The 25,582-nt window shown below is 40.5% G+C and overlaps 1 protein-coding gene and 1 pseudogene across 1 annotated transcript in view; both read left to right on the forward strand.

The window, feature by feature from the left end:
- Positions 1-25,582, forward strand: part of LOC143899394 (intraflagellar transport protein 80 homolog) — a 279,705-nt gene that overhangs the window by 198,577 nt on the left and 55,546 nt on the right. The window contains exon 6 of the mRNA XM_077409653.1: positions 23,945-24,108. Coding sequence (XP_077265779.1) covers positions 23,945-24,108 — 164 coding nt within the window. The remainder of the gene's footprint in view (positions 1-23,944; positions 24,109-25,582) is intronic.
- Positions 4,859-8,532, forward strand: LOC143899387 (uncharacterized; annotated as a pseudogene).

The following is a 25,582-nucleotide window of genomic DNA, read 5'->3' on the forward strand; positions in this document are numbered from 1 at the left end:
AATTCCCAATAAAACCTTCAACTGACTGAGATCCTCCCCTCGGAGGACTTCCTAAAAGCAGATCTAACGGCAACCTAAGATCTCGGGCAAAACACAGCTCGGCGGGAGTTACTCCAGTAGTCTCGTGTTTAGAAGATCTGTAAGCCAATAAAAACATAGGGACCCAGCGATCCCAATTTTTCTGATTTTCAGAAATATACTTCGCCAAATAACTAATAATAGTCTGACGTTGCCGCTCGACTTGTCTATCCAATTGCGGATGTAGAGCAGTTGTTCTCGTTTTCCGAATTCCAAGGAGATTCATCAATTTCGCGAAAAGTTTGGACTCAAAATTCTTCCCCTGATCCGTATGGACTTCTAAAGGGACCCCGTGTCTAGAAATGACTTGATTAACGAAGACTTCTGCCACTGTACTTGCCCTAATATTCCTGAGAGGAAAAACTTCTACCCATTTGGTGAAACAGTCAACAATGACGAGGAGATATCTATTTCCGGAAGTAGTAATAGGAAGAGGGCCAAGTATGTCCATTTGTCTTTCGAATGGGGCCCCAACATTATAAATTTGTAATGGAGACTTTCCCTTCCCCAAAGGGCCTTTTTTTGACACACAAACTTTGCAAGTTTTGCACCATTCCTCCACATCTTGTTTACAGGTAGCCCAATAAAACCGCTTTCGGATTTTTTTCAAGAGTTTTATTGACTCCAAAGTGTCCTCCAGAAAAAGAATCATGCGCTTCTTCTAGAATCTGGTTAACACGGTTTCGAGGAACAATAAGCTGAAAAATACTTGACTTAAGATTTGGTGCTTCCCATCTCTTATAAAGAACCCCATCCTTTAAACTCAAAGCATCCCAATAAGACCAATATATTCGGGCGGAGACATTTCCAGCGGGTATTTCAAAACGAGACGGACGTATTCCCGTTTCCTTCCCGCGGTAAATAAAAGCAATGCTAACGTCCTCTAATTGCTCCTTGCGCCAATCTTGAAGAGTTTCTCCTATGAGAATAATACGAGCGACTGATTTTCTTGATTCTTCAATCTGCCTTCTCTCCACTTTGACACAATATTCGCAACCAAATGATTCACATTGTCGTCTAGAAAGCCCATCGGCATTCTTGTGAATTAAACCTTTGCGATGAATAATCTCGAACTCATATTGCTGGAGTCTTTCCAGCCAACGCGCCAATTGCCCTTCTAAGTCTTTAAAGAACATCAACCACCTAAGAGAAACATGATCCGTACGAATCAAAAACTTCCGCCCTAGAAGATAATGCCGGAAAAATTTAATAGAATCGACTATCGCCAAGAGTTCTCGACGAGTAACGCAATAATTCCTCTCAGACTTACTAAATACACGACTGAAATAAGCAATGACTTTTTCTACTCCTTCTTGCTTTTGTGAAAGGACTGCGCCAATTCCAATATTCGAAGCGTCAGTGTCCAAAATAAATTCTCCCTCCCCACTCGGGAAGGATAACATTGGAGAAGAAGATAACACTCGTTTCAACTCTAAAAATGCACTTTGACACTTCTCGTCCCAAAAAAATTTAACCTGATTTTCTGTTAGAGCATATAAAGGTTTGGCTAAAGAAGAAAATCCTTTTACAAATTTCCGATAATATGAGCAAAACCCTAGGAAACTTCGAAGCTGCTTCTTGTTATGTAGAATCGGCCAATCCTTCACAGCAGAGATCTTTTCCGGATCTGTAGTAACACCTCCTGAAGAGACTATATGTCCCAAATATTTTACTTCCTTTGCAAAGAGAATACATTTTTTAGGGTTTACTTTAAGATTAACAGAACGTAACCGTGAGAGCACGTTCTTTAAATTCTCTAGCATTTCATTAAAATTTTTACCGAAAATTATTACATCGTCCAAATAAACCAAACAAATTTTATATGATAATCCTCGCAATACTTTTTCCATTAAACGCTCAAAGGTAGCAGGAGCGTTACACAGCCCAAAAGGCATTACAGTGAATTGCCATAATCCACGTCCAATAGAAAAGGCAGTCTTTTCCCTATCCTCAGTACGAATCTTTACCTGCCAATAACCGCTTTTAAGATCCAGAGTGCAAAACCAAAAGTTTCCCGAAAGCTGATCGAAAATGTCATCTATTCTAGGCAAGGGAAACGAATCTTTTTTAGTTATTGCATTTACCATTCTATAATCGACGCAAAATCTCAACGTTCCATCTTTTTTTCTTACCAAAACAGCAGGAGAAACCCACGGACTTTGCGACTCTTCTATGACCCCTTGCTTTCTCATTTCCTCAATAATCTTTTCTACTTCCCCTCGCATTCGTAAGGGAATTCGACGAGGAACCTGCTTAATGGGAGAAGAATCTTCTAAATTGATGACATGTTCGACGACTCCACAATTACCAGCAACAATCTCCTCGGAAAATACATCCTGATACTCCTCTAAGAAATCCGTAAAAATTTCTTTCTGAGCCTTATTTAAATTTGAGGAATTATTAGTATAGAGTTCTTTCAAGAATGGAGCTCTTTCGGAAGAAACTTGAATTCGAGAACAACTCAAAACCTTTTCTTTATCGGATTCCGAAGAAATAAAAGCAAATTCAAAAACATTTTCTAAATTTATTTTCCTTAAAAAATCTACACCTAATAAACAATCATCATCCATGTCTATTACATACATAGGAATTTCCACGAAATATTTTCCCAAGAGAACTTATGCCATGACCTTAAATTCGATGGGAACTACCTCTCCAGTGGGATATCTAAGAGAATTGTCCTTAATCTGAATGATGTGCTTGCCCTCTCTAAGCATTCTTCTACTAAGAATCGAAACATCCGAACCCGTATCTATCTTGAAACAACACTCGTTACCATCCAACATCCCCTTATAACTAAAATAATTTGAACTTGACTTTATTCGATTAACAGAAAAAGTTTGAGAACAATTAGAACAATTAACACTCGGGGTAATGCCCACTTCAGTTGTTCTTCCCCCGCCGAGAGCAACTAAACCGAGTTTCCCTTGTTCTCAGGACACTCAAACCGGAAATGTCCCCCCTTTCCACAATTCCAACACTCTTTCGTTCTATTCCAATCCCTCCGCTCATAACCATAACCTTTCTTTCCTCTTTCTTCGACTTTTTCATCTCCGTCCCCCTTTTCATTACTCTTCACGCCCCATTACTCTTCACGCCCCTATCCTTCCCCTTCTCAAATCGCTTCTCAAAATCCCTCCTTCTTTCAAAATTTCCTCCCTGTATAATTTTGACGGCCTTTGCCCTCTCTATGGCCAACTTCAGCGAGGTAATCCCTTCTAGCTGAAGAGTCCTTCTAACAAATCCGTCCGAAAGGGAAGAAACAAATTGAGCGCACGCGATCTTGTCTCGAACCGCGTAGGGACACTCAGGATAAGCTAATCGAGAGAGCCTTTCCAATTCGTGACCGAAAGTAGCTAAATCTTCCCCGAATCTTTGCCTTCTGTTCGTAAACTGAGTATAATAATTTTGCGAAAGTTGCCCCTCACCGAAACGTAGTTCTAATTTGGACTTTAGTTCTTCGTAACCCAAATTCTCTAAATTTTCTACCGATTCTAGGACAGAACGCGCTTTTCCCCTTAAGCACGACGCTAAAGCTACGGTTTTGATCGCATCGTCCCATTGATTCGCGCGTGCGATTAAATTAAATTGCGAGAAAAACTCTCGCAACGGAACCACACCGTCAAACGTGTCAGGTTTAAGTTTATATCCGATTTCACTGCGCGCGCCGTTTGCCACACCAACGGCTTCTACTTCCGGACCGCGATTCGCTCTAATATTGGAAGGACTTAGCTGTGTTTCCTGAGAAGGCAACCGGTCTCCCCGTAAAAATTGGAGCTCCTCATCGTGCCGGCGAAGCATTGCGGCGAGTTCCTCATCACGTTGCGCCTGCTCCTCGCGCATTTGCCGCATCTCCTGTAGCACGGCTTGGAGAGTTGCCGTCTCTGAAGCTGCCGACTCCGTCGCAGGCTCCGAAGAGTCCACCAGGCGTCTCTTTCTCGTCGCAACTAGCGTCGTCATGGCACACACACTCACACGCGCGATCCCGGACGAGCCCCCAAAAAGTGTTACGCTCCGTTCGTTATTCGTGTCGCGCGCACTCACGAACGCGTTCGCGTACTTCCGGGATCGCAGAAATAACCACTCTCGTTATACAAAAAGGAACTCGGGTTTATTTAAACTCAGAACGGAATACAAGAAAGTTCTGGGAAACCGGACCGAACGATTCGAGTCACCAGATCAATCTGACGGGCGGTAATAAAATCAATAATTCTATGCGTCCCCGTTGTCAAGGGACGCGCTTCGGCTTGAAACTTCTGCGGAGCGAAACCAATTTCAGCCCACGAGAACGAACGTCTCGGCACGGGCGAGCGGGCGTAACAATATATATTTAATTTTAGGTAATTTTAGTTTTAAGTAAACATTAAGTTTAAATAGTACTTATGATGCAATGTTTTTTATCATGTTTATACTCTTCTTTTCTAGTTAATATTAAGTTGCATATAATGTCTTTTGCTGTATTGTATCTTTGCCCTATAACTTATGTTTAGGCATATTAAACAGTCAATCAATCAATCTCTCTCTGTCTCTCTCTCTCTCTCTCTCTGTAAGTAGAAATACATCGTACGTTGCATTGCTCCTGAGAAAGGGCTTTAGCTGCTGTAATCTTCCCTTGGGGGGTTTTTATTTCAGTGTATCCCTGTTCTTGAGTTAACTCTGCTAAAGTATGAGTAAATAACTCTGTTTTTGATCGAGGAATTTGGTCATGCGGAAAGGATATATATAGGCTAACCTCAAAATCGAGTGTGCACACTCCATGCGGCAATGAGTCGAGTCGATGATGGAGGATCTGGCGGTGCGGGGAAGGAGACGGATGCAAGAGAATGCGCTAAGTGCCATAGAACTGTGAGCAGTCCGATAATATGTGATATGTGCGATACGGCGTATCATCCTGGATGTGCAAAAGAAAAAAAAAGATTCTTAATTTAGCCGGCGAGTTTATATGCTGTAAGAGTGGAATTGGAAATGTTCAAAATAGAGGAGCTAAATCAGGTTCTATTCTCAATAAAGGAAATAAGAAAGAAGATGAGTCAAAGCAAGATAAAAGTAATAGAGGATACAATAAGGAGGATAGAAGTGGAAAAGAAAATAATGATATGAATCAAAAACTTGATGGAATGGTAAAAATGCTTGCACGGATTAATGAGAATCAGATCTCTGAAGAACGTATCAAGGGATGGATCCGAGAGGTTATGAAAGATGAACTTAATGAATTAATAAGAGAAAATGCTAAGTTATCAAACGAGATAAAAATGATGAGACAAGAAAGATTAAGCACAGAAAAACATAAGTCAGGTTATGTAAGTTACGCAGAGAAAGTAAGGAATGTGCGGAGTGATGAAGTAATAATAGTTAAACCTTTAGTTGAACACCAATGTGAAGAAACGAAGAAAGATATTAAAAAGCATGTAGGTGTTGCAAAATTAGGAATTAGTGTTAATAAGGTTAAGAAAGGGAATAATGGATCAATTATTATTGGATGTGAAAAAAGTAAAGATAAAGATTGTTTAAAACAGAATATAGAGAAAGTAGTAGGAAAACGGTATAAGATTGATGTGCCGTCATTAAAAAAACCAAAATTAAAGATAGTTGGAATAGATAAGGATGATTGTAAAAAAGACGACGAAAGTTTGATAAATATAATTGTAAGACAGAATGAAGATAAATTAGGGATGCAAGAGAAAAATTCAGAATTAAGAATATTGCGTAGAATAAATAACGTTAAGTATGGAGATATGTCGATTATAGTGGAAATTAGCGCTAGTTGGTATGAGGCAATATTGAGAACAGAAAGATTAAACATTAATTGGAATAAATGTAGAGTTACTGATTTTGTAGGAGTGCTAAGATGTTATAAATGCTGGGGGTTCTGACATATGGCGAAAGAGTGCAAGAAGGAGAAAACGTGTCTACACCGTGCAGGGAGCCACGGATCAGAGAGATGTGTGATAAAGGATAAAATAAATGAAATTAAATGCGTTAATTGTATAGCAAAAAATAGGTTCATCAAAGAAGGTAAACTAGATATTAGTCACAGAGCTACGGATAAATGCTGTCCATGTTATGTGAGTGCTCTCGAAAAAGAGAAACAGAAAACGAAATACGAAAACGAGTATTGACAACAGTGGAATGGAGTAAATCAAACAAATAAAGATATAATGAATAGTTTAATAGTCTTAAATATACAAGGTTTATTACGTCATTATGAAGAAATAGTACATTTTATAATTAAAGAGAAGCCCAGTATATGTTGTCTGACTGAAACACATATAGGAAGTGAGGTGGAGAGCAGTGAAATTGAAATACCTGGATATAATATAGTGAAATGTAACTCTAAGTCAAGAAGAACTGGAAGGGTTATAATATATCTGGAAAGGTATATTAAGTATGAAATATTGGACAATAGGGAATGTGAACTAAATCTGTGGACAGTTACATTAAATTGTATTATTGATAATGTTAAGAAGTGTATTACGACCGTGTATCACTCACCCGGGGCTAGTGATGCGGACTTTTTGAGGCTCCTTGAGGAGTTATGTAATAAAATAATCGCACGACATAGTATGGTAGTAGGTGACTTTAATATTGATTTAATGAAGGAGAGTGTGTACAAAAAACGGATAAATGAAATCATGCAGGGTCTAGGATATAAGCAATATGTAAAGGAACCAACAAAAATTACTCAAACATCGCGAACGCTAATAGATCATGTTTATGCTAATGAGGAGATAATGTGTGAGGTGGTTCATACGCCGAGAATAACTGATCATGCCATGGTATGTGTTAAAGTTAAAGGGAACAAAGAAATAATAGGAAATACGGTTATTAGAAAAAGGAACATTAATAAATTCGATGTAGAGGCGTTTAGTTATTTATTACGTAATGCGAGAAGAGACTATAAGCATAGTAATATGACAATATGTGATATAGATGTTAAGGCAGACTGGCTAGTACGCGTAATAAGTGATGCGGTTAATGAGTTGGCGCCGATAGAAGAAAAGATTGTACAGATAAAATGGTTGCATAATAAATAGTTTAATGGAGACATATTGGAATCAATTAAGGAGACAGATAAGAAATATAAAGAGGCCATAGAGAGTAGGAATCTGGAGGTGTGGACGGATTTTAAAAGGTGTAGAAACAGAGTCGTTAAACTAATCAGAGATAGAAAAACGGAATACTTGTTAGATCAAATTGACACATTTAAAGGCGACTCATATAAATTATGCAAAAGAGAACAAAAAAAACTGTTGAGAATAGTAATTTTAATAAAAATAGATGATATAAAAAGAGATCAAGAGAAAAACCGGGCAATAAAAAACGAGAGACCAGACATAATAAAAAAAGATGGAATATTCTATAAAAAAAATAAGGAAAAAAGAAAAAATAGTTTGTCAGAAGATTTCAGTAGGAAGATCATTAAAGAAGTCCACGAGGAATGGTGTCATATAGGCATTAGACAAATGCAGAAGAAGATTAGCCCGGTCTACACAGCGAAAAACTTGACAAGAAATATAAAAAAAGCATGTAAAAATTGTGAAATATGTAAGAAAAATAAATCGAGAGGTCAAGAAAAATACGGGTTATTTCATACTTAGGACCAGCAACAAAACCGTTTGAAATGACGTCAATAGACACCATTGGCGGCTTCAGAGAATCTAGATCAACGAAGAAATATTTACATCTGCTAGTAGACCATTTTACAAGGTATGCTCTTATTTCAACATCAAAGACACAGAGCGCTAATAATTTTATCAAATTAGTGAAAAATGTGACGGAAACAATGAGATCGGAGTGATCCTCACATACCAATATCCAGGAATCAACTCAGAGGAATTTAAAGAATTCCTAGAAGAAAATAATATAAAACTGGTTTTTACTGCAGTAAATACACCTTCCTTCAATGGTTTGAACGAGAGACTAAATCAGACGATAGTGAACAAAATTTAATGTAGAATAAATGAAAAGAAAGAAAAAAAAGCTTGGACAACAGTGGCAAAAGAATGCATTGAAAAATATAACGAGACAGAACACTCAATAACAGATTCTGCACCAAAGTATCTGTTAGATGGCACGAACTATTTCACGGCACCTGATAAAGGAAAAAGAAAAACGGCTATAGAAGATTGGACCAAAGCTAAAAGACTAGCATTGGAAAGTACTATCAAATCACATGACTACAATAAAAAACTATTTGATAAAAACCGTAAACAACTAGAATTTAATATAGGAGACAAAGTATATATAGAGAACGGCAATAAACTAAATAGGAAAAAACTAGACGAATTAAGAATAGGACCTTTCGAAATAACAAAAAAAATATTAAACACGATCTACAAGATAAACACAGAAAGAAAAAAATCCGAAACAGGCCTATTCCACATTACAAAACTAACACCGACCTCAAATAATAAAGAAAAAGCAAACAAAGAAGATTTAGAAAAGGATATATAATTCAAGAAACAGCTATTATTGCGAATTTTAAACCCAAGGGGGGGAACATGTAAAGAAAGGTACTTTCTTCATTTAAATTTGCTGCGCTACAGTAGTTGGTAGTAGGCTAAAGTCGGTAACACTGATCAAGAGAGATAGATAGAAAAAGAGATAGAAATTGATAAGCACGTGTGGGTATCTTGCAAAATCATTGCGATAGAAAGATTGTTTGAATAAGGAGTAATTAGAGGTGTAACGGAGAAGGAAACTTTAATTGTCGTTTCTCTTGTTACAGGTAAGATTGTAAATATTGTACATAACTTGTTAAAACATAGCAAATAAAATTTAAATCTCTTGTTACAGAGCAACACATTGGTTTATTTCTTGGAAAATTCTCAATAATAGAAATTATCTTACATATATATAGTTATACATTTTTTAATTATGTTGCAGTTACAACGTTAATGCGAAGTAGCAAAATGTTTTTCAAAGTTACGTTTTGATTGAACCGTTTAATGTACGTAGCGAAATAAATATTTTAGAAACATCGCAAATGCTAGCGTTGAGGCAACGTTTATAAAGTCGCAAAGGAAACGTTTCATATAAAATATTATTTGAACGTCACAAAACATTTTATTTGTGACGTTCCGAATTGTCAAATTAAATGCGGAAAAGCAACGTTTCTGATACGTTCTACAGACTGACACAAATAAAATGTTAATTTGAGACGTTTACGAAACCTTTTATTGCCTATACATATAAAACGTTTCAGATTTGCTGAATTACAGTCGAAATGTGATGTTACAAGAAGGTTACATGTTTAGCGGGGGCCTACATTCTTTTTACAGCATAGGTTAGTTGTTGAGTGTTGTGTGGGTAGAAAAGTATATGCGTGGTTGCAGTGGGTTTCATTCCCCTGCGGGGGGCTCCACCTCCAAAAAACTAACCTTACCCAACCTAATTGTTGTATGTGTGACTCGCACAACAAATAGGTTGGGTTAGGTTAGTTTTTTGGAGGTGGAACCTTTTGCAAGGGAGCGGAACCCACCGTAACCACGCATATACTTTTCCACTTACACAACATCCAACCAACTTTTTTTGTGTATGCGGAAGAGGGGAAATTTCTCGCGCATTCCTGGCCCCGGCTACCAGGATATGTGGGGCTTGCACTCATTAAAACCCCTCTCCCTGACAATCAGCACAACGGACCACAGTCACACCACACGGAAGACCAGAGGTATAACATCGTATGACGAGACAGTCCTCGCGCCGAGGCGCCAGGAAACACGTAATCAAAAGACAAAGGTCACACGGAGGTCAACAGAAAAGGGAGGGCGCTTCATCCCCCGAAAAAAACGAACCCTAGTCGAAAGACCGACACGCGGCACCAATGATGTGAAGGACCCATGCAACGCTAATCCAGGGTCAACAATATCAGCATCCGACCGCCTCAGAGAGCCCTCATGACAATGACCGCGGGCAGTCATATCACTGAGGGCTCCCCTCATCGGCTGCGAGAACGTTCATCTAGGAGAGTCTACCCCCCCCCCCCCAACAAGCTCGCTAGAACGGAGGAGATTATACTCCATCATCATAAAAACAGGGAATCCCGAGGGTCCCGCATTTCAAAATCGCATAAGCGCCGAAGAAGAGCAAGTGCCGTCCTCCACCCACGTGAATTGAAGAACGACGAGAAACGAGATCGGGGATGAATTTGCCCCAGGATAAATAGGGGACACCCAGAGGACGACCAACCAGCACCGACCGCCACAAAGAAGCTCCAAGCGAACATTGCCGAGCAATGGTGCCAGAACCCCAAAAAGCAGCGAGCGGCCAGCCCCGGACGGCCGACCCCAGGAGGACCACCGACTCTAAGACAGCAGCCCCGAAAAAGGAAGAAATGCATACGCATGTACGCACCCAAGTACAACGCAATACGAAGGAAAAGACGGGACCGGGAGGCGGCGCCGCCGGCCAAACCCGATTCGACCCACACTTCCCTCCCCAGGGATCCGGGAACATCGCTCGCGCGATGCACCGGACCCCGGGGGGAACAAAGACCTGGGAAAGACCAGCGCCCACCGCCCCCGGGCACCGCCACCCGTCGCAAGTTTCCTATGTATATTTAACAGCAACCTATAAATTCTACCCTAACCTAATCTATCACGCATCGCCGATATTTACAATATTATTAGGGTCCACAAAGCTCCGCTGCCTGATTCGTTTATCCTTCTCCTTGCGACAAAGGATTCGCTCCGCAAAACATAGATCACAAGCCAAACATAGAGAAGGCGCGCCATGCCTCGCGTTCCTTACAAATTTTATTTACAACCACTGCTAACGAAAGGTCTTGACCTACAATCGCAGTCAATTCGCCGCGCTTATGGCTCCTAAACGGGCATACCGCAAGGGTGTGTTCCGATGTGTCATCCTCCAAAGAGCAGTATCTGTTCATCAAGTTGCCGACGCTTCCTTTCCAATTCTATAAAGATAGGCGCTAAAACAACCATGTCCTGTGAGAAGTTGTGTAACTCTGAATGTGAGGAAGCCTGAGCGTCGATCAAGCCATAGATCGAAGGATGGAGAGATGGCCTCTCTTGTCCTTCTGCCGGGTAAGCTGTTACCGCCGATGTGAGCAAGCCATTGTTCCCTCAATACGTTCCACTCTAAATCTCTCACCTCCGAGGGGGAGTCGACAGTGAACATACCGCACTCCTTCAAATCACGTAGGCGCAGGTATGTGCGTCGCAGGTAGTCCGCATATAAGTAAAATGGAGGAATCTTCGCTAACAGAGTCGCAGCCTCGTATGAAACGGTTCTATAAGACATTGTGGTGCGTAAGGCCGAAAGCCTGAGCGCTCTCCTTATAATACGTTGCTTGTTCTCCGAAGACAGGGCCTGGCTCCAGACCGGTGCCGCATATAGGGCAATGGATAGGATAACACCGTAATACAGTCTTTGCTTGTTCCCGATGGGTCCGCGCAGGTTTGGCAAGATGCCGCACAATGCCCTGCTGACCCTCGACACCTTTTTGGCTATATAATTAATATGCCTGCTGAATGACTATCTGGAGTCAATAATTACGCCCAAGTATTTCATGTAACTCGATATAGGAACTTCAACGCCCTGGAACTCAAAGACGGAGTTGCGCAGATGCCGATCAAAGAAAATGGCCTTCGACTTAGGCCATGAAATCTTAAGACCGAAGAAGTTGATGTTTTTTAACATATACTCCAGGCATTCGGTGGCCAATGCGTAGGCGGCATCAAAGTCATCCTCCTCAATAAGCAGCAGCGTATCGTCTCCATAGCAGACGATGTGGCATCTATGAGGTAGAAGAGTCTTCAAGACCAGGTCGAACGCCAGGTTCCACAAGAAGGGACCCAACACGGAGCCCTGTGGGACTCCCCTGCGAATCCTTCTCGTGCGCCTGACTCCATCCCTCGTCACATAGCGCACTTTCCTGCCACCAAAGTACGGCTCAATAATGCGGCGAAGGTACCTCGAAACGCGCTTGGTCCTTAGGGCGTGTCTGATGCCGGAGAGTTTGATCAAATTGAACGCATCGAATATGTCGAGGGAAAGCGCCAAGACCACCTTCCCCCTCGCACGAGCCTCTGTGACGATCTTCATAACGTCAAAAAAGGCATCCACCGTGAAACGCTGCTTCCAAAAACCAAATTGGTTCTCAGACAAGTTACATCCAGGATTTTCCTCAAGCCACGAATTCACACGAGCAGTGATAATTCGCTCAAATACCTTGCCGATTTCGCTCAAGAGGCAGATGGGTCGAGCTTTCGGAACTTCTCCCAAGGGGGGAGCTTCACCCTTGAGAATTAAAACAAGATCCGCGACTTTCCATGACGGTGAAAAAATTCCATATTTAATTAATATGTTGAAGCACTGTGCTAGACGTTCAGTCATGATTAACGGAAGCCTATTAAGAGCGATAGCCTTAAAACCGTCCGGTCCGGGAGCCGTATTCGACTTCTTTTTACTCTTAATGGCATCAGTGACCTCTCGATCGGTGATGGGATGCATGTCTGCCACACAATCGCCAAAATTAATAGGCGTAAGGTCTCTGCCAGGCGGGAAAAGTCCATCCAAAAGTTGGTCGAGAATGGGCGGTTCCAACGTAGACGACAATCCCGGGGCCTCAACCTACTCAAGATGATCTTATAAGCGAGTCCCCAGGGATCATCATGATCAGTTCCCGCCATGACTCCAACTTGGCGCGACGAATCTCGAGCCGCGATCTCCTGTTTGCTTCGATATAGGCCGTCCTTTACGCTCTAACAAGTCAGGTGGATCCGCTCGGCGACCGCGGGTCTACAGTCTCCTCGCAGCAACGGCCTCGGATCTTCATTGGAAGATGGTCTCGCTCCACCAGTAAACAGATTTTGTTCTGCAAACACTGACGCGTGGAACAGAGGCGCGGCAGGCATCGAGAATACACTGGTAAATCCAACGGTCAGGTTTAAAGTTGATCAAAAAATTATCATTGGTTGGTGTGACCGCACATGTCCATTTTATAAAGGCTTTATATAGATCGGCGTCCATCTTCTTAAAATTCCAACGTTGCATTCTTGGAAGGGTGGAGGAGTTCCGGCGGGAGTTAGAGATGCGAAAAGTCACATATCTATGATCGGACAAAAATTCTAAGTCCAAACGGACCGTCCAATCGGCAACTCTACTAACCAAACTTGGGGAGACCCAGGTGAGATCCAGAACGGAGGAGCCCTGATGACTCTCGAAAGTAGGAACATTACCGGAATTGACAAGTCTCAAGTCGAATTGTGCAGCCCATGCAATGAGTAATTCTCCCTCAAGATCTGTGCGGTTTACGCCCCAGTAACTAGAATGGGCATTAAAGTCACCGCACACAACAACATTAACGCCATCAGAAACGCTCGTAAAAAGAGTTATCAACTCATCGAAAAAAATGCGTATTACTCCATATTTACATTCGGCGAAATATATACGGAAAATATATACAAGTTGTTAAACTTAACTACTACGGTATTAATGCACTGCGCCACAAGCACTGCGGGATATTGGGCAATGCGGACATTTATATATACGGCGGCTTTGCCATTTGAAGAAGCGAACCATTGCTGAGTGCCGGACATGCGGGTAGGCTCTGATACCGCGCACACCACGGCACCCAGTTCATTAGCATGTAAAATCAAAAGATCTTGAGTTTCTCGGCTGCGATTTATATTTGCTTGTATAAAAGTGGCTATTTATGATCGGTTGCCTCTTACGTTAACCCTAGGCCTTGACGTATCCTCTTCCCATTATTTCATAGAGCCAAGCCGATGATTACTTTGTATACCAATACTCGCACAGATAACGCAGTGCGGGTCGTTTCAACAGTTATTAATTCTGTGGTCCTGGGCGCCACAACGGAAGCAATGGCCAGTGCAATCTTTTTGATATGTGCAGTTGTTGCAGACGTGTTCGAAGCGCCAGCACTTAAAGCATTGCACGGGCCTAGCCTTTAACAGCTTGACCCGTGCAAAAGTCCATCCAATTCTCACCTTGCCCAAGTCAGCAATCTTCACGGCCGCAGAAAGTGGGCATTTAGCCCATACAGAAAAAAGGCCGTTTCTCATAGGACGGACGTTTCCAATTTTGATTTACGTCTCATCACAATCTCCGATAGTCGAGATTTTGTCGATGATATCCGAGGGCATAGTGGAATCGTCCATATTTTATAGCCGGATTTCTCCGGTCCTTGTTGGTCTGGTTATTCTGGTAGATCCTCCCAGAACACTTCTCAGCCTGACTGCAAGATTGTCGGCCTTCAAAGCGCCATCAGTTCCGGGAATCTCTATCACGACGCTGCCGTTAATCCCCTTCTTAATCCTAGATGTTTCTATTCCTAAATCATTTAGGGAAATTTTTTATCCCGAGCCTTCCTCAAAATATCCAAATAAGATGTTTTGGTGTCCACGTTAGTAATTAGAATTGCAGCGGTTCTAGGGGGCCTCCGTTGGGTCTTACTGCGAGTAGATCCGTCACGTGGTGTATTAGCAGTTGATCCAGGCTGTTTCCTTTTTCCGCGTTTGAATCGCTGACTACCGGGCTCCGAAAGAAAGTCTTACGAGGCTTCCTCGAAGTATCCTTGTGAGAACACTTTTTAGGACGCGCATTCGTTACTCTCCTACTAAGTTGGTGTCTTTGTTTGACCAATTTAATAATCTCTTTGCTTATTTCTTTAATCTCAGATTTTGCCGCAATGGTGGAACCGTCTTTTGAATCCTCGACCTAGTCGGAGGTTGATATCCGATGGGTATTCCCAAGACGAATGCTATCATAAGCGGGCCGTCTGTAATCATCCGTGACTTCACCAGCCCTAGTGTCACTTTCCCTCTCAGAGCGAGATTCAGCGCCCGACTCAATCACGGTCCATTTCCTAGAATGGCGATCATCGCTGGTAACTCTGGGTTTAACATTGCCTCTAGATCTCGTTCTCCCTCTCGGACGTCTTTGATGAAGCGGCCGAAGTGGAAGAAAGCTAGTATCAATTTTGTGATGATCACTAGGCTCAGGATGAGAAGATGCCAAAGATGAAGTCGTCTCAACAGTCCTCACAGGAGCAGAAGATGTCTCAATGTCTAGTTGTTGGGAGACTATGGAAAGAAGTACTCCCCGCGCCGGACCGCTAAGAAGCCCCAAACACAAAGACTGGAGATTTCAGCGATTTTGATTCAGTCCTACGCTATCCTCCAACGCAGTCAACCTTAACTGGAGACCTCTCATCTCCTTCTTAAGTTTACTGTTCTTTTTAATTATACTAGTATATTCTTGCTTGATTTTTTCTTCATCTTTTTTACAGGCACGAAGTTCCTCAGTGAGTTTAGCAACTTGGACCACGAGAGAAGAAACATCCCCCGCATCGTCCAGTTTCTGCACTAAAGTCTTAATAATTTCCTCTAGGTTTATCAGACCTTCTGTCATCGACCTGCTGAGAGGACCCGCGAATCTCTGACTACCAGTTCTAATTTTATCTACCTTATCTCCTCCCTCCATAACCCTCATACAGTGGTTGATATCAATGTACCAGTCACCGCTGGGGTGATACCTTCACTTAGTACCTTTTTGCCCGCGATGTATCTAATTTTCTTTAAAGGAATTTTGTTTACCGGAGAATGTTCCTTAGGGAGAGAAAAGGTAGCCAAATGCCTCGTCATCTAATTAGTGACGCGCATGAATGGATTAACGAGATTTCCATTGTCCCTATCTACTATCTAGCGAAAAAACTGCCAAGGGAACGGGCTTGGAAAAATTTGCGGGGAAAAAAGACCCTGTTGAGCTTAACTCTAGTCTGGCACTGTAGCCTTCCTTTTCTCACTTCTAAATGAGTATTCTGATCTAAACTCCTCTTTTTCATCGGAGTCTGGGACGTACGTAGTATCTTCGTTTATAATTGTTTTTTCCGTATTATCAGCCGCATCTTGGCTCCGACTAGTAATTGCGAAGTCCACCTCAACAAAGTAGTCCATTTCAGATGAAAACTGACGGAGTTCAGGAGAAACACTAACCGGGCGATCGAGGTAATCCCCCTCAGTGATACCTCTAACCAAGTCAACGTGAAATCCATCCTTCGCTATTTATTGCGAATTGTCTTCAAACATCTCGGTATCTTCCGACTCTTTGCTGGCAGCGATTGCTAACTTGGCCGTCGAACTCGCCCCTAACTCGACGGTTGCTAGCCCATCACGTGACTCCGGGATGCATTGTCCCGACGACCCGGGGAGTGCTGGGACTGTACCTTCCCCGTGCTTACCCCTGGGTGTCCGTTCACCCTGGGGTGGTAACTTTTCCCTGTCATTGCCCATTATCATATTAATTAGTTTTTTATTGGAGTGACTGTTTGCGCAGCTCTCGTTGAGCCGGGTGCACGGTACGTATTTTCTCGTCTTCAAATAAATGAACTTCGCTTGATATCTTTTACTAAGACTTTCTTTATTGCGCGTATACAATAATACGTCCATCGTCTCTGGACGGTTACACTTTTCTCTCTGATACGATATACAACGACACCGCGTGGCAACGTCGGTACTGGCGGGCTAATGGCCACGAAGCGAGCGCCTCCAGAGGGCATGTGGCGATATCCGTTATTACTAGGAAGGTTTAGTTCCCTTTGAGCGACAGCTCTTGCGTGGCAGTTCTTGCGCAAGGGCGCCATTATAACAAAATTTCAAAATCGTTTGGTCAACAGCCCAAACATATACCGCGCGCCTTGATGGGCTAGGCTTATCAACCTGAAACATAAAATATGAGTACACAAAGAACTAAACTTCAATAGGTAATATGCATATCCTGGAAGCTCCTGGATGAATCGCAACAATCCGACCAGTAATCCAAGACAAAGGAGGCAAATCATTCTCTCGTACGACAATAATTTGACCTATCTGAATCTGGGGCCCTGAAATTTGCTTCCATTTGGACCGCTGTTGTAATATATTAAGATAGTGAGCTGACCATTGTCTCCAAAATTGCTGACGCATCTGTTTGATACGCTGCCAGCGAAATAAGCGGTTTGATGGCGAATCCTGCAATGTAGGTTCTGGATACGAAATAAGTAAGTCTCCAATTAGAAAATGTCCGGGGGTTAGGTAGGAATGATCTAAAGGATCGGAAGATAAAAGCGTTAAGGGTCTCGAGTTTACTATCGCCTCGATTTGCGATAATAATGTGACTGCCTCCTCAAATGTCAACGATCCGTCGGCGGAGACTCTAGTCAAATGATGTTTTGTGGAGCGAGCAGCAGACTCCTATAACCCACCGAAATGAAGTGCTCGGGGAGGGATAAAGTGCCAAGTAATGGCGTCTTCTGCCATCTTGTTCGTGATGCTATTTCGAAACTCTTTTCGGTTGAATAAAGTCCGTAACTTTTCTAACTCGCGGTTGGCCCCCACAAAGTTGGTTCCATTGTCTAAATAAATGTTAGCCGGTCTCCCTCATCGACCAATGAAACACTTTAATGCACTCAGAAATCTTTCTGAAGTTAGATCCGATACAACCTTGATGTGGTCAGCTTTCGTGACGAAATAAACAAATATTGCAATCCAAGCCTTAAATTTTTTCGTTTTCCTTCTTGAAGGGATATGGGACCACCATAATCGACGCTTGTATTATAAAATTATCGAACAGGCGTCACACGAGTAGCCGGAAGATTGCCCATAATTTGCTGTGATATGCGGGTCTTGCTTTAACACAAATGACACACTTGTGTACAACATCGCAAACAATTCTTCTTGCACTCAGAGACCAATAACGATCTCTTATAGCTGCCAAGGTGGCCTGAGGTCCTGCATGGAGTAATCTCTTATGTTCTTGCTTAATTATAAGACGAGTGAGCCGATATGACGAGCTGGTAATATTAAATAATGCTTAGTTTTATATGAGATATTGGCGTTTATCAGGCGCCCACCAACTCTTAACAATCCCTCGTGATCCAAGAAGGAATTTAAACCAAGTAAACGACTGTTCTTTCTAATTGCTCTTTGATTTTCAATAGCTTCTATTTCCGTGTAGAACGTTATTCGTTGTACTTTTCTGATGATGATCCTTTGGGATGCCTCCAATTCTTGAGCCAAAATTGAATCGAAGCATCCGAGCATCTTGTTTGGATCTTGCGTTCTGCACAAAACTAAAACATGTCGCAATCGTTTCAAGCAATCTAGTATATGACGAAAATCTATCGATTATGTCGAATTCTTCCTGTGAAGCAGAAATAGTTACGATCGTTCTTCGCTGCTCCGGTAATTCCTCTTCGTTAACTGAAGATCGCTCTAAGCTAGGTCATGATGATTCGTTGTTGCGCAACCACGATGGGCCATGCCACCATAGATTTGCATCTTTGAGAACTAAAAGACTGGCTCTCCGCAATAGAATGTCCGCAGGGTTGCAATCAGTACTCACATGAGACCAACTTTGAACAAAAGTGAATTCCTGTATCTCACCTACTCTGTTGGCAACGAAGGTATTAAATCTGCGACTTGAGGAGTTGATACAATCCAAAACTATCTTAGCATCGGTCCGAAGGTATATTGCGTCGATCTTCAATTCCAAAATGGGAACGATCTTGAAATTTTTACTATCCCATATGTTCCCACATTAACGGAGAAATATAAGAACATTACAAAAGATCTGAATGTAAAATTATCGTACTTCAGTATGAATAAATTAAACAAATTAATTAGGGTACATAAGAATCCTCTTCCTAATTCTTCGATGAGGAACATTATCTACAAAATTAATTGTAAAGATTGCGATGCGTCATATGTTAGTCAGACGGGTAGACAGCTGCAAACGAGAATAAAAGAACACGAATCTCAGATAAGGAGGAGTGGAGGTGGTAGTTCCGTAGTGACAGAGCATAGAATAGAATGCAATCAACAGACTACTATCGGAAATGATTTACATTAAAAGACAAAGAAACGGTATAAACTTGCAAACGAATACCAAAAATTTACCAGACCTATACATAAATATTACTGAAGGACTTCCGAAATTGTAATAAACATGGTTGGTTAACCTGACCGGCACAATACAGCAACAATAGTTTTTGTTGATGTGTCACTGTTCGTCGTTGCGTTGACGAGACACAATTGCTCTTATTAGAAAGAGCAAAACCGATTTTTTCGAAGGGGTGTTTCACCCCCTAAAGATGAATTAGGGCCCTTATAAAAAAATACGTGTCTGTTGGATTTTTGTGTTTAACAACATACTTAAAAAAAAATTCAAATTAGAGCCGGACAGTTGTGGTAGTTCCCTTGTAAGTAAAAACTCAGTTATGTGAGTAGAAAATATAAAAATAAGACTCTAATGGTAGAAATAAAGGTTTCAAAAGAGACATTATAAAGTGACATCATTATAATCGCACAACCATCACAAGTCATGTTGCAATAACTCATCTTACATTAGGCAATATGTCACATTCTGCAGCAAAATTATTTATTATATTAGAATTAAATCATCCTTCTCAAAGTATATTCCAAAAAGATCCTTGGTATGAGAATATAGTCCATATATAAGTCTCCTCTCAATGTGCGAATATAACGGACATCATGTCTCATGCGGGCATGGCACGAGTAATATAAATTATCGAATTTGATAAAATTCTTGCAAAATATAAAATATTATTTGCATGGCGTGATGCACAGTAAAAAGAGAAAGCCCCCCCAATTAACAATCCGCGGTGATACGGCGCGGATTGATAATATTTTACAATATCAAGTGCCAAGGTGCATGCCACGCGGCACAACGTACGCTGTGTTGTGCCCCGTTTTGGATAGGGACACCGGATTTTTTTGGTCCACGGAGGAGGCGGGATTATTAATGATTACAACACACGGCACTTTTAATAAATTGATCGTATAATTAACTCTGATTGACCGTTATTACAGAAAATGCCCGTTACTGCTCTGCTCCCTGACTCACATTGCCCTCTCGTTTCCTGTTGTCGCTTCCTTTTGTATCCTCGTCCTGCCCTTCGATATCGCTGAGTTGCTCGATCGTATGTGGGCCGATCGCGCAACTCATCTCTTGCTGATTCGGCTTTGCGTAATTTCTTTCGGGCTGTCGCGGTCGCGTTCCCTATTGTTCTTCTCGGTCTTTCTTAATTCTTATTTATTATTACATTAATTGGAGCCGCAACAGCTGGCACGCCCATGTAGAAAATGAAAGTATGGATATTTCCATAATTAATGTGAAAAACACAGAAAATTATACATGGCACGGTATGGATTTTCAGCACGTATTACCACGGATCGAGCTTACACAGAAAAAATTTAATTATAGGTAGCACTTATATATATAACACGGAGCGCTCGCGAGGCACGTCCGTGCTCCACGAAGACCCCAGTCAGACTCAACATCCAACCAACTAACCTAACCTAACCTAAAAACCTAAAAACAGATATGTGCTGTAAGAAATTACGTATAATTTAATAATGTTCTTAAATGAGAAGCGTTTAAAACGGCAACTTCATGATTTTCCCTAAGGATAATAAATTGTTTCCGGCGCTTTAAAATAGTGCATATCCTGTTCAAACATTGCGATTGGACACTGCTCGATTAGACACGTACCATTTGACACGTTTTATGGGACACTGCTTGATTGGACACCGCATGATTGGACGCAGTACGATTGGACGCAGTACGATTGGACACAGCACAATTGGACACGCACATTGCACTATTGGACACCGCTCAATCGGAAACCGCACGATCGGACACCGCACGATTGGTCCCCGCACAATCGGACACCACACAATTGGACACGTATGCTGACCGGACTGACCCAATTGTTGTGTGAGTCATTGTTGTGTTAGTTTTTTGGAGGTGGAGCTCTCCGCAGGGAGCGGAACCCAGTGCAACCACGCGCGATGCCTAAAGCGCGTCTTCTGCACAACGCATAATGCGTAAACATAAGAAAATTGATTGATCCATACACATGTGCATAAGGAAATAAATCAATCAATTTTCTTATGCTTACGCATTATGCGTTGTGCAGAAATGTGTGCTCCCCGCTTAATCGTGTGGTATTCAATAGTGCAATGTCGAATATACATGGTGCCCCAGAATTCTTGGTACGTTTTTATATCTAGATAGAGCGAGCCAAACTGAGTCGAAAAGTCATGTACCATTTTGCAATTTTCGCAATAATTGACGAGTTATTAATGATTAAAAATCGACGTATTAGCCCGCCCTCCGCCAAATCCAAGCGCGCGGCGAGATGCGGCCGCTCCGCGGTCGGCGCGCGGGCAGTTGTTTACTACAAGCGGCGATGATTACGCACGAACGGCGCGTAACGCCGGGCCCCTGTCCTAAGCGATGATAGTTTCTCGCCTTTTTTAAATAGAAATAAAATTTTCTAACAACATAGAAAATTTTTTTGTGCGTACGTGTACATATGTGTGCACATGCATACACAAGAAAATATCAATTCTACTGCTTAAAAAAGCGATTACTCAATTTACCTTTTTTTTTTTTTTTAGTAAGTAACGGTTGTCTTTAAGCAAGAATATTTTTATGATAATAGTCTTAAAATGTACAAATTTTAGAAAGAGTCTTTATTATGTAATCGAAAAAAGAATTTATACTTCTTCAAAGAACATAATAAAATTTTATCAAAGAAAAGTCAAAATAATAAATAAAATAATGAGGACCTTCGAGATTAAAATAGGAGAAGGTTATGAGGGTCAGACGCAGATCACAGTGCGTAATATCAGAAATAAGTGATTTATTCGTCGTTTTGATACATTACATCGATCCGTACGTTTCGGCTCAGTTTTGAGCCATCTTCAGCGGTAGTTACAGAAATTAAGTTACACGTTCTCCGTACCGTATGGTGAGTTTACTGATTCAAAGTATCAGAAACATAGACCAATTGATCCATATCTGTAAATTTGTTCAATTAATGTTGAGATATTAAAAAGATCCCTTAGGAAACTCACCATTCGGTCTGAAAAACGTGGAATACAGAGAGTAATTCCAGAATTACGAATGTGTGTACATAATAGAAATTCAAGTATTAAAATTGCGCACGTAAGTAAAATTCGGGAATTACAATTATGTACATAATTTTAATTCCCGAAAATTTTTTATGTCATAACGTAAAATAAATTCAAAATTAATATTTTGTCTAGACATAATTGTAATTCTGCATTTTTAATTATAGCTTAATAATAATTCGATAAATTATAAGTATGTCTAGACATAATAATAATTTCTTTTCTTTAAGTATCGATTTAATTTGATAGAATTTTTATGATGATATTAAATAGTAAAATGGCGTGCCGTATACGCACACGTAAAAAAATATCATTTTAGTGCTAAGAAAACCAATTACTCAGTTTTCTCTTCTTTTAAGTAACGATGATCTTTACAAAAAATGTGTGTGTGTGTGTGTGTGTTTTCTTGATAATATTACTTAAATAAAATAAATAATAGTGTCGATAAAGATCGTCAAGTCTTCTCGCAGAGAGTATTCATTATGTATACATGGCTCTGTATTCCACGTTTTTCAGACCGAATGGTGAGTTTCCTAAGGGATCTTTTTAATATCTCAACATTAATTGAACAAATTTACAGATATGGATCAATTGGTCTATGTTTCTGATACTTTGAATCAGTAAACTCACCATACGGTACGGAGAACGTGTAACTTAATTTCTGTAACTACCGCTGAAGATGGCTCAAAACTGAGCCGAAACGTACGGATCGATGTAATGGATCAAAACGACGAATAAATCACTTATTTCTGATATTACGCACTGTGATCTGACCCTCATAGCCTTCTCCTATTTTAATCTCGAGGATCTTCATTATTTTATTTATTATTTTGACTTTTCTTTGATAAAATTTTATTATGTTCTTTGAAGAAGTATAAATTCTTTTTTCGAGTACATAATAAAGACTCTTTATAAAATTTGTACATTTTAAGACTATTATCATGAAAATATTCTTGGTTAAAGACAACCGTTACTTACTAAAAAAAAAAAAGGTAAATTGAGTAATCGCTTTTTTTAAGCAGAAGAATTAATATTTTCTTGTGTATGCATGTGCACACATATGTACATACGTACGCACAAAAAAATTTTCTATGTTGTTAGAAAATTTTATTTCTATTTAAAAATAGGCGAGAAACTATCATCGCTTAGGACAGGGGCCCGGCGTTACGCGCCGCTCGTGCGTAATCATCGCCGCTTGTAGTAAACAACTGCCCGCGCGCCGACCGCGGGGCGGCCGCATCTCGCCGCGCGCTTGGATTTGGCGGAGGGCGGGCTAATACGTCGATTTTTAATCATTAATAACTCGTCAACTATTGCGAAAATAACAAAATGGTACATGACTTTTCGACCCAGTTTGGCTCGCTCTATCTAGATATAAAAAAAGTACCAAGAATTCTGGGGCACCCTGTATATAAAACGTGTCCAATATTACGTGTTCAATTGAGCGGTGTCCAATCGTTATGTGTTCAAACGAAAATGGGCCTTTAAAATATTATAACTGCTAATTCTAGACCGAATGGAAGTTCCATATAAATTTTGAGGCAAATCGGACTCTAATATAGAAATTTACCAATATTTTCAATAAAATAATAGTAAATGTCATGACTTGTGATTTTATCCGAAAATTATACAGTGTTTTTTAAGTAAAAAATTGAAATTATGGATATAAATGGATTTATAAGACCTTTTTTCCCTAAAATAAGCCACATAATATTTTCTTCAATCTTTAATACTTACTTAGGAAACACCCTGTAGAATGTTTCAAACTTTCGAGCGGTAATGTTATACAGTTTTATTTAAATCAGAATTTGCAGATTGGCAATGTTCAGTTGTAAGCAATTAATGAAATTATCTGTATATGTATTTTGCAATAACGTAATTATATAAAAATAATTTTTTTCTAGGCACTTCTTAATTGTGGAATGGAATACTGTATTGTTGTATAGTTACCAAGGACGTTTATTGGGTAATCCAAGATGGAAAGGTATTTCTTCAGAACCACTATATCCTGCTTGCATATCATTGTGTGCTGATACTTTGGTCATAAGAAGTCAAAACAATGAAAAACGTAAGATAAACATACAGAATGTAGTAAATGTATATTAAAAAGTTTAACAAGCTTTTTAAGCAATTTATTTTATAAATTACACCGTAGATGAAGGTAGTTTAAATTAAATATAAACGGGCATTTGTTTCTATACATGTTACGTACAACATCACCGGAATGTTTCACATTTTTTAATATATATTACTTGACTACAATACACTTGTTCCATCGTTCTGGAAGCTTCCAGAACAATGATGTTGGGATACACAGAAGTTCTTACAATTAGTCACTGAGCGTGAGATTCATTTTTCACACAATTTCTTCCTTTTTGAAGTAATTTTGCTCAATTATACACTCTTGTCTGTAACAAACATTTATTGTTAAATTATGCTTGAAGTCTGGTCAAAATTGCAGAAGAATTGACTCTTTTATTCAAGAAAAATTGGATAATTATCGAGAAAGACTCTATTTTTATATTCGACAACGTTTGGCTAATGTCGTGACAATTCGACCATTGGTTTTGGTCAGATTAATCGTAAAGACTTTTTCGACCATGGGTTAGTCGTTTCTAAATTGATTTAATCTTTGATACTTACATATAAGCATCTCATTTTTATTAAATTAATTTATTAAATTTATTGCGAAAAATATTACCTCAGCCAGGGTTCGAACCTGGAACCTCCCTTATTCCGTGTAGGGCGTCGTACCAATTCGACCACTGAAACATGTGTAATAATTTAATTTAACGCGGGCCTCAACAAAAACCCCGAGCAAAACAACTTGACGGAAAATCATAATAAAAACAACGCGTTAATTCCTGAAGCCGCGGTCGCAAGCCATAATACAGAACGTGATTCTCCCACGGATTCCGCTATGGAAATCGATTCCGCTAATTACAATAATGACCCAAGAAGGGGCGTAAAACGCCCAACCGAAAATAATATATCCGCAACAAGGGAGGCTCGTTGTCCTCCTCCCCCCTGACATCCTCCAAAAAATACCGTAGAGAGGCAAACCGATATACCTCCACAAATCTTCCGCCTTTTCTCGTCCATTTCCAGTACGCGGAAGCTAACAAAGCTCCCGATGCTTTATTATAATTTCAAAAGTTATTAGCGAATCCTTTGAAGAGGACATTGCGGAAATCCGTACGATCGGTAATAACAAAGTCATTAACACGTATGGTCGCGGATAGAAAGGTTGTCCGAAAGGTTGTCCAACTTTGAGCCGTATTCATAGTATGAATACGGGTGTATAAGTCGGACAATCTTTCTGTCTACGAGTTTACCAAGCGGCAAATTGCGTCATTAAACACACCGCGCTCAAAAAACATAATTTACTCGCACTCATCCCGTCTTTTAAAATAATGCGCATAGCTATGACGATAGCGAAACATCTTATTGCTCTGCTTCTCGGATACAGAACTCAGGAAATCGAGTCTTCCATTAAAATCCTATCCGTCCAGCGTCTTAATCGGCGCATACGGAAGGAGAAT

Source organism: Temnothorax americanus, unplaced genomic scaffold, assembly GCF_048541705.1.
Source record: "Temnothorax americanus isolate GAGA-0224 unplaced genomic scaffold, ASM4854170v1 Scaffold27, whole genome shotgun sequence".
Lineage (NCBI taxonomy): Eukaryota > Metazoa > Arthropoda > Insecta > Hymenoptera > Formicidae > Temnothorax > Temnothorax americanus.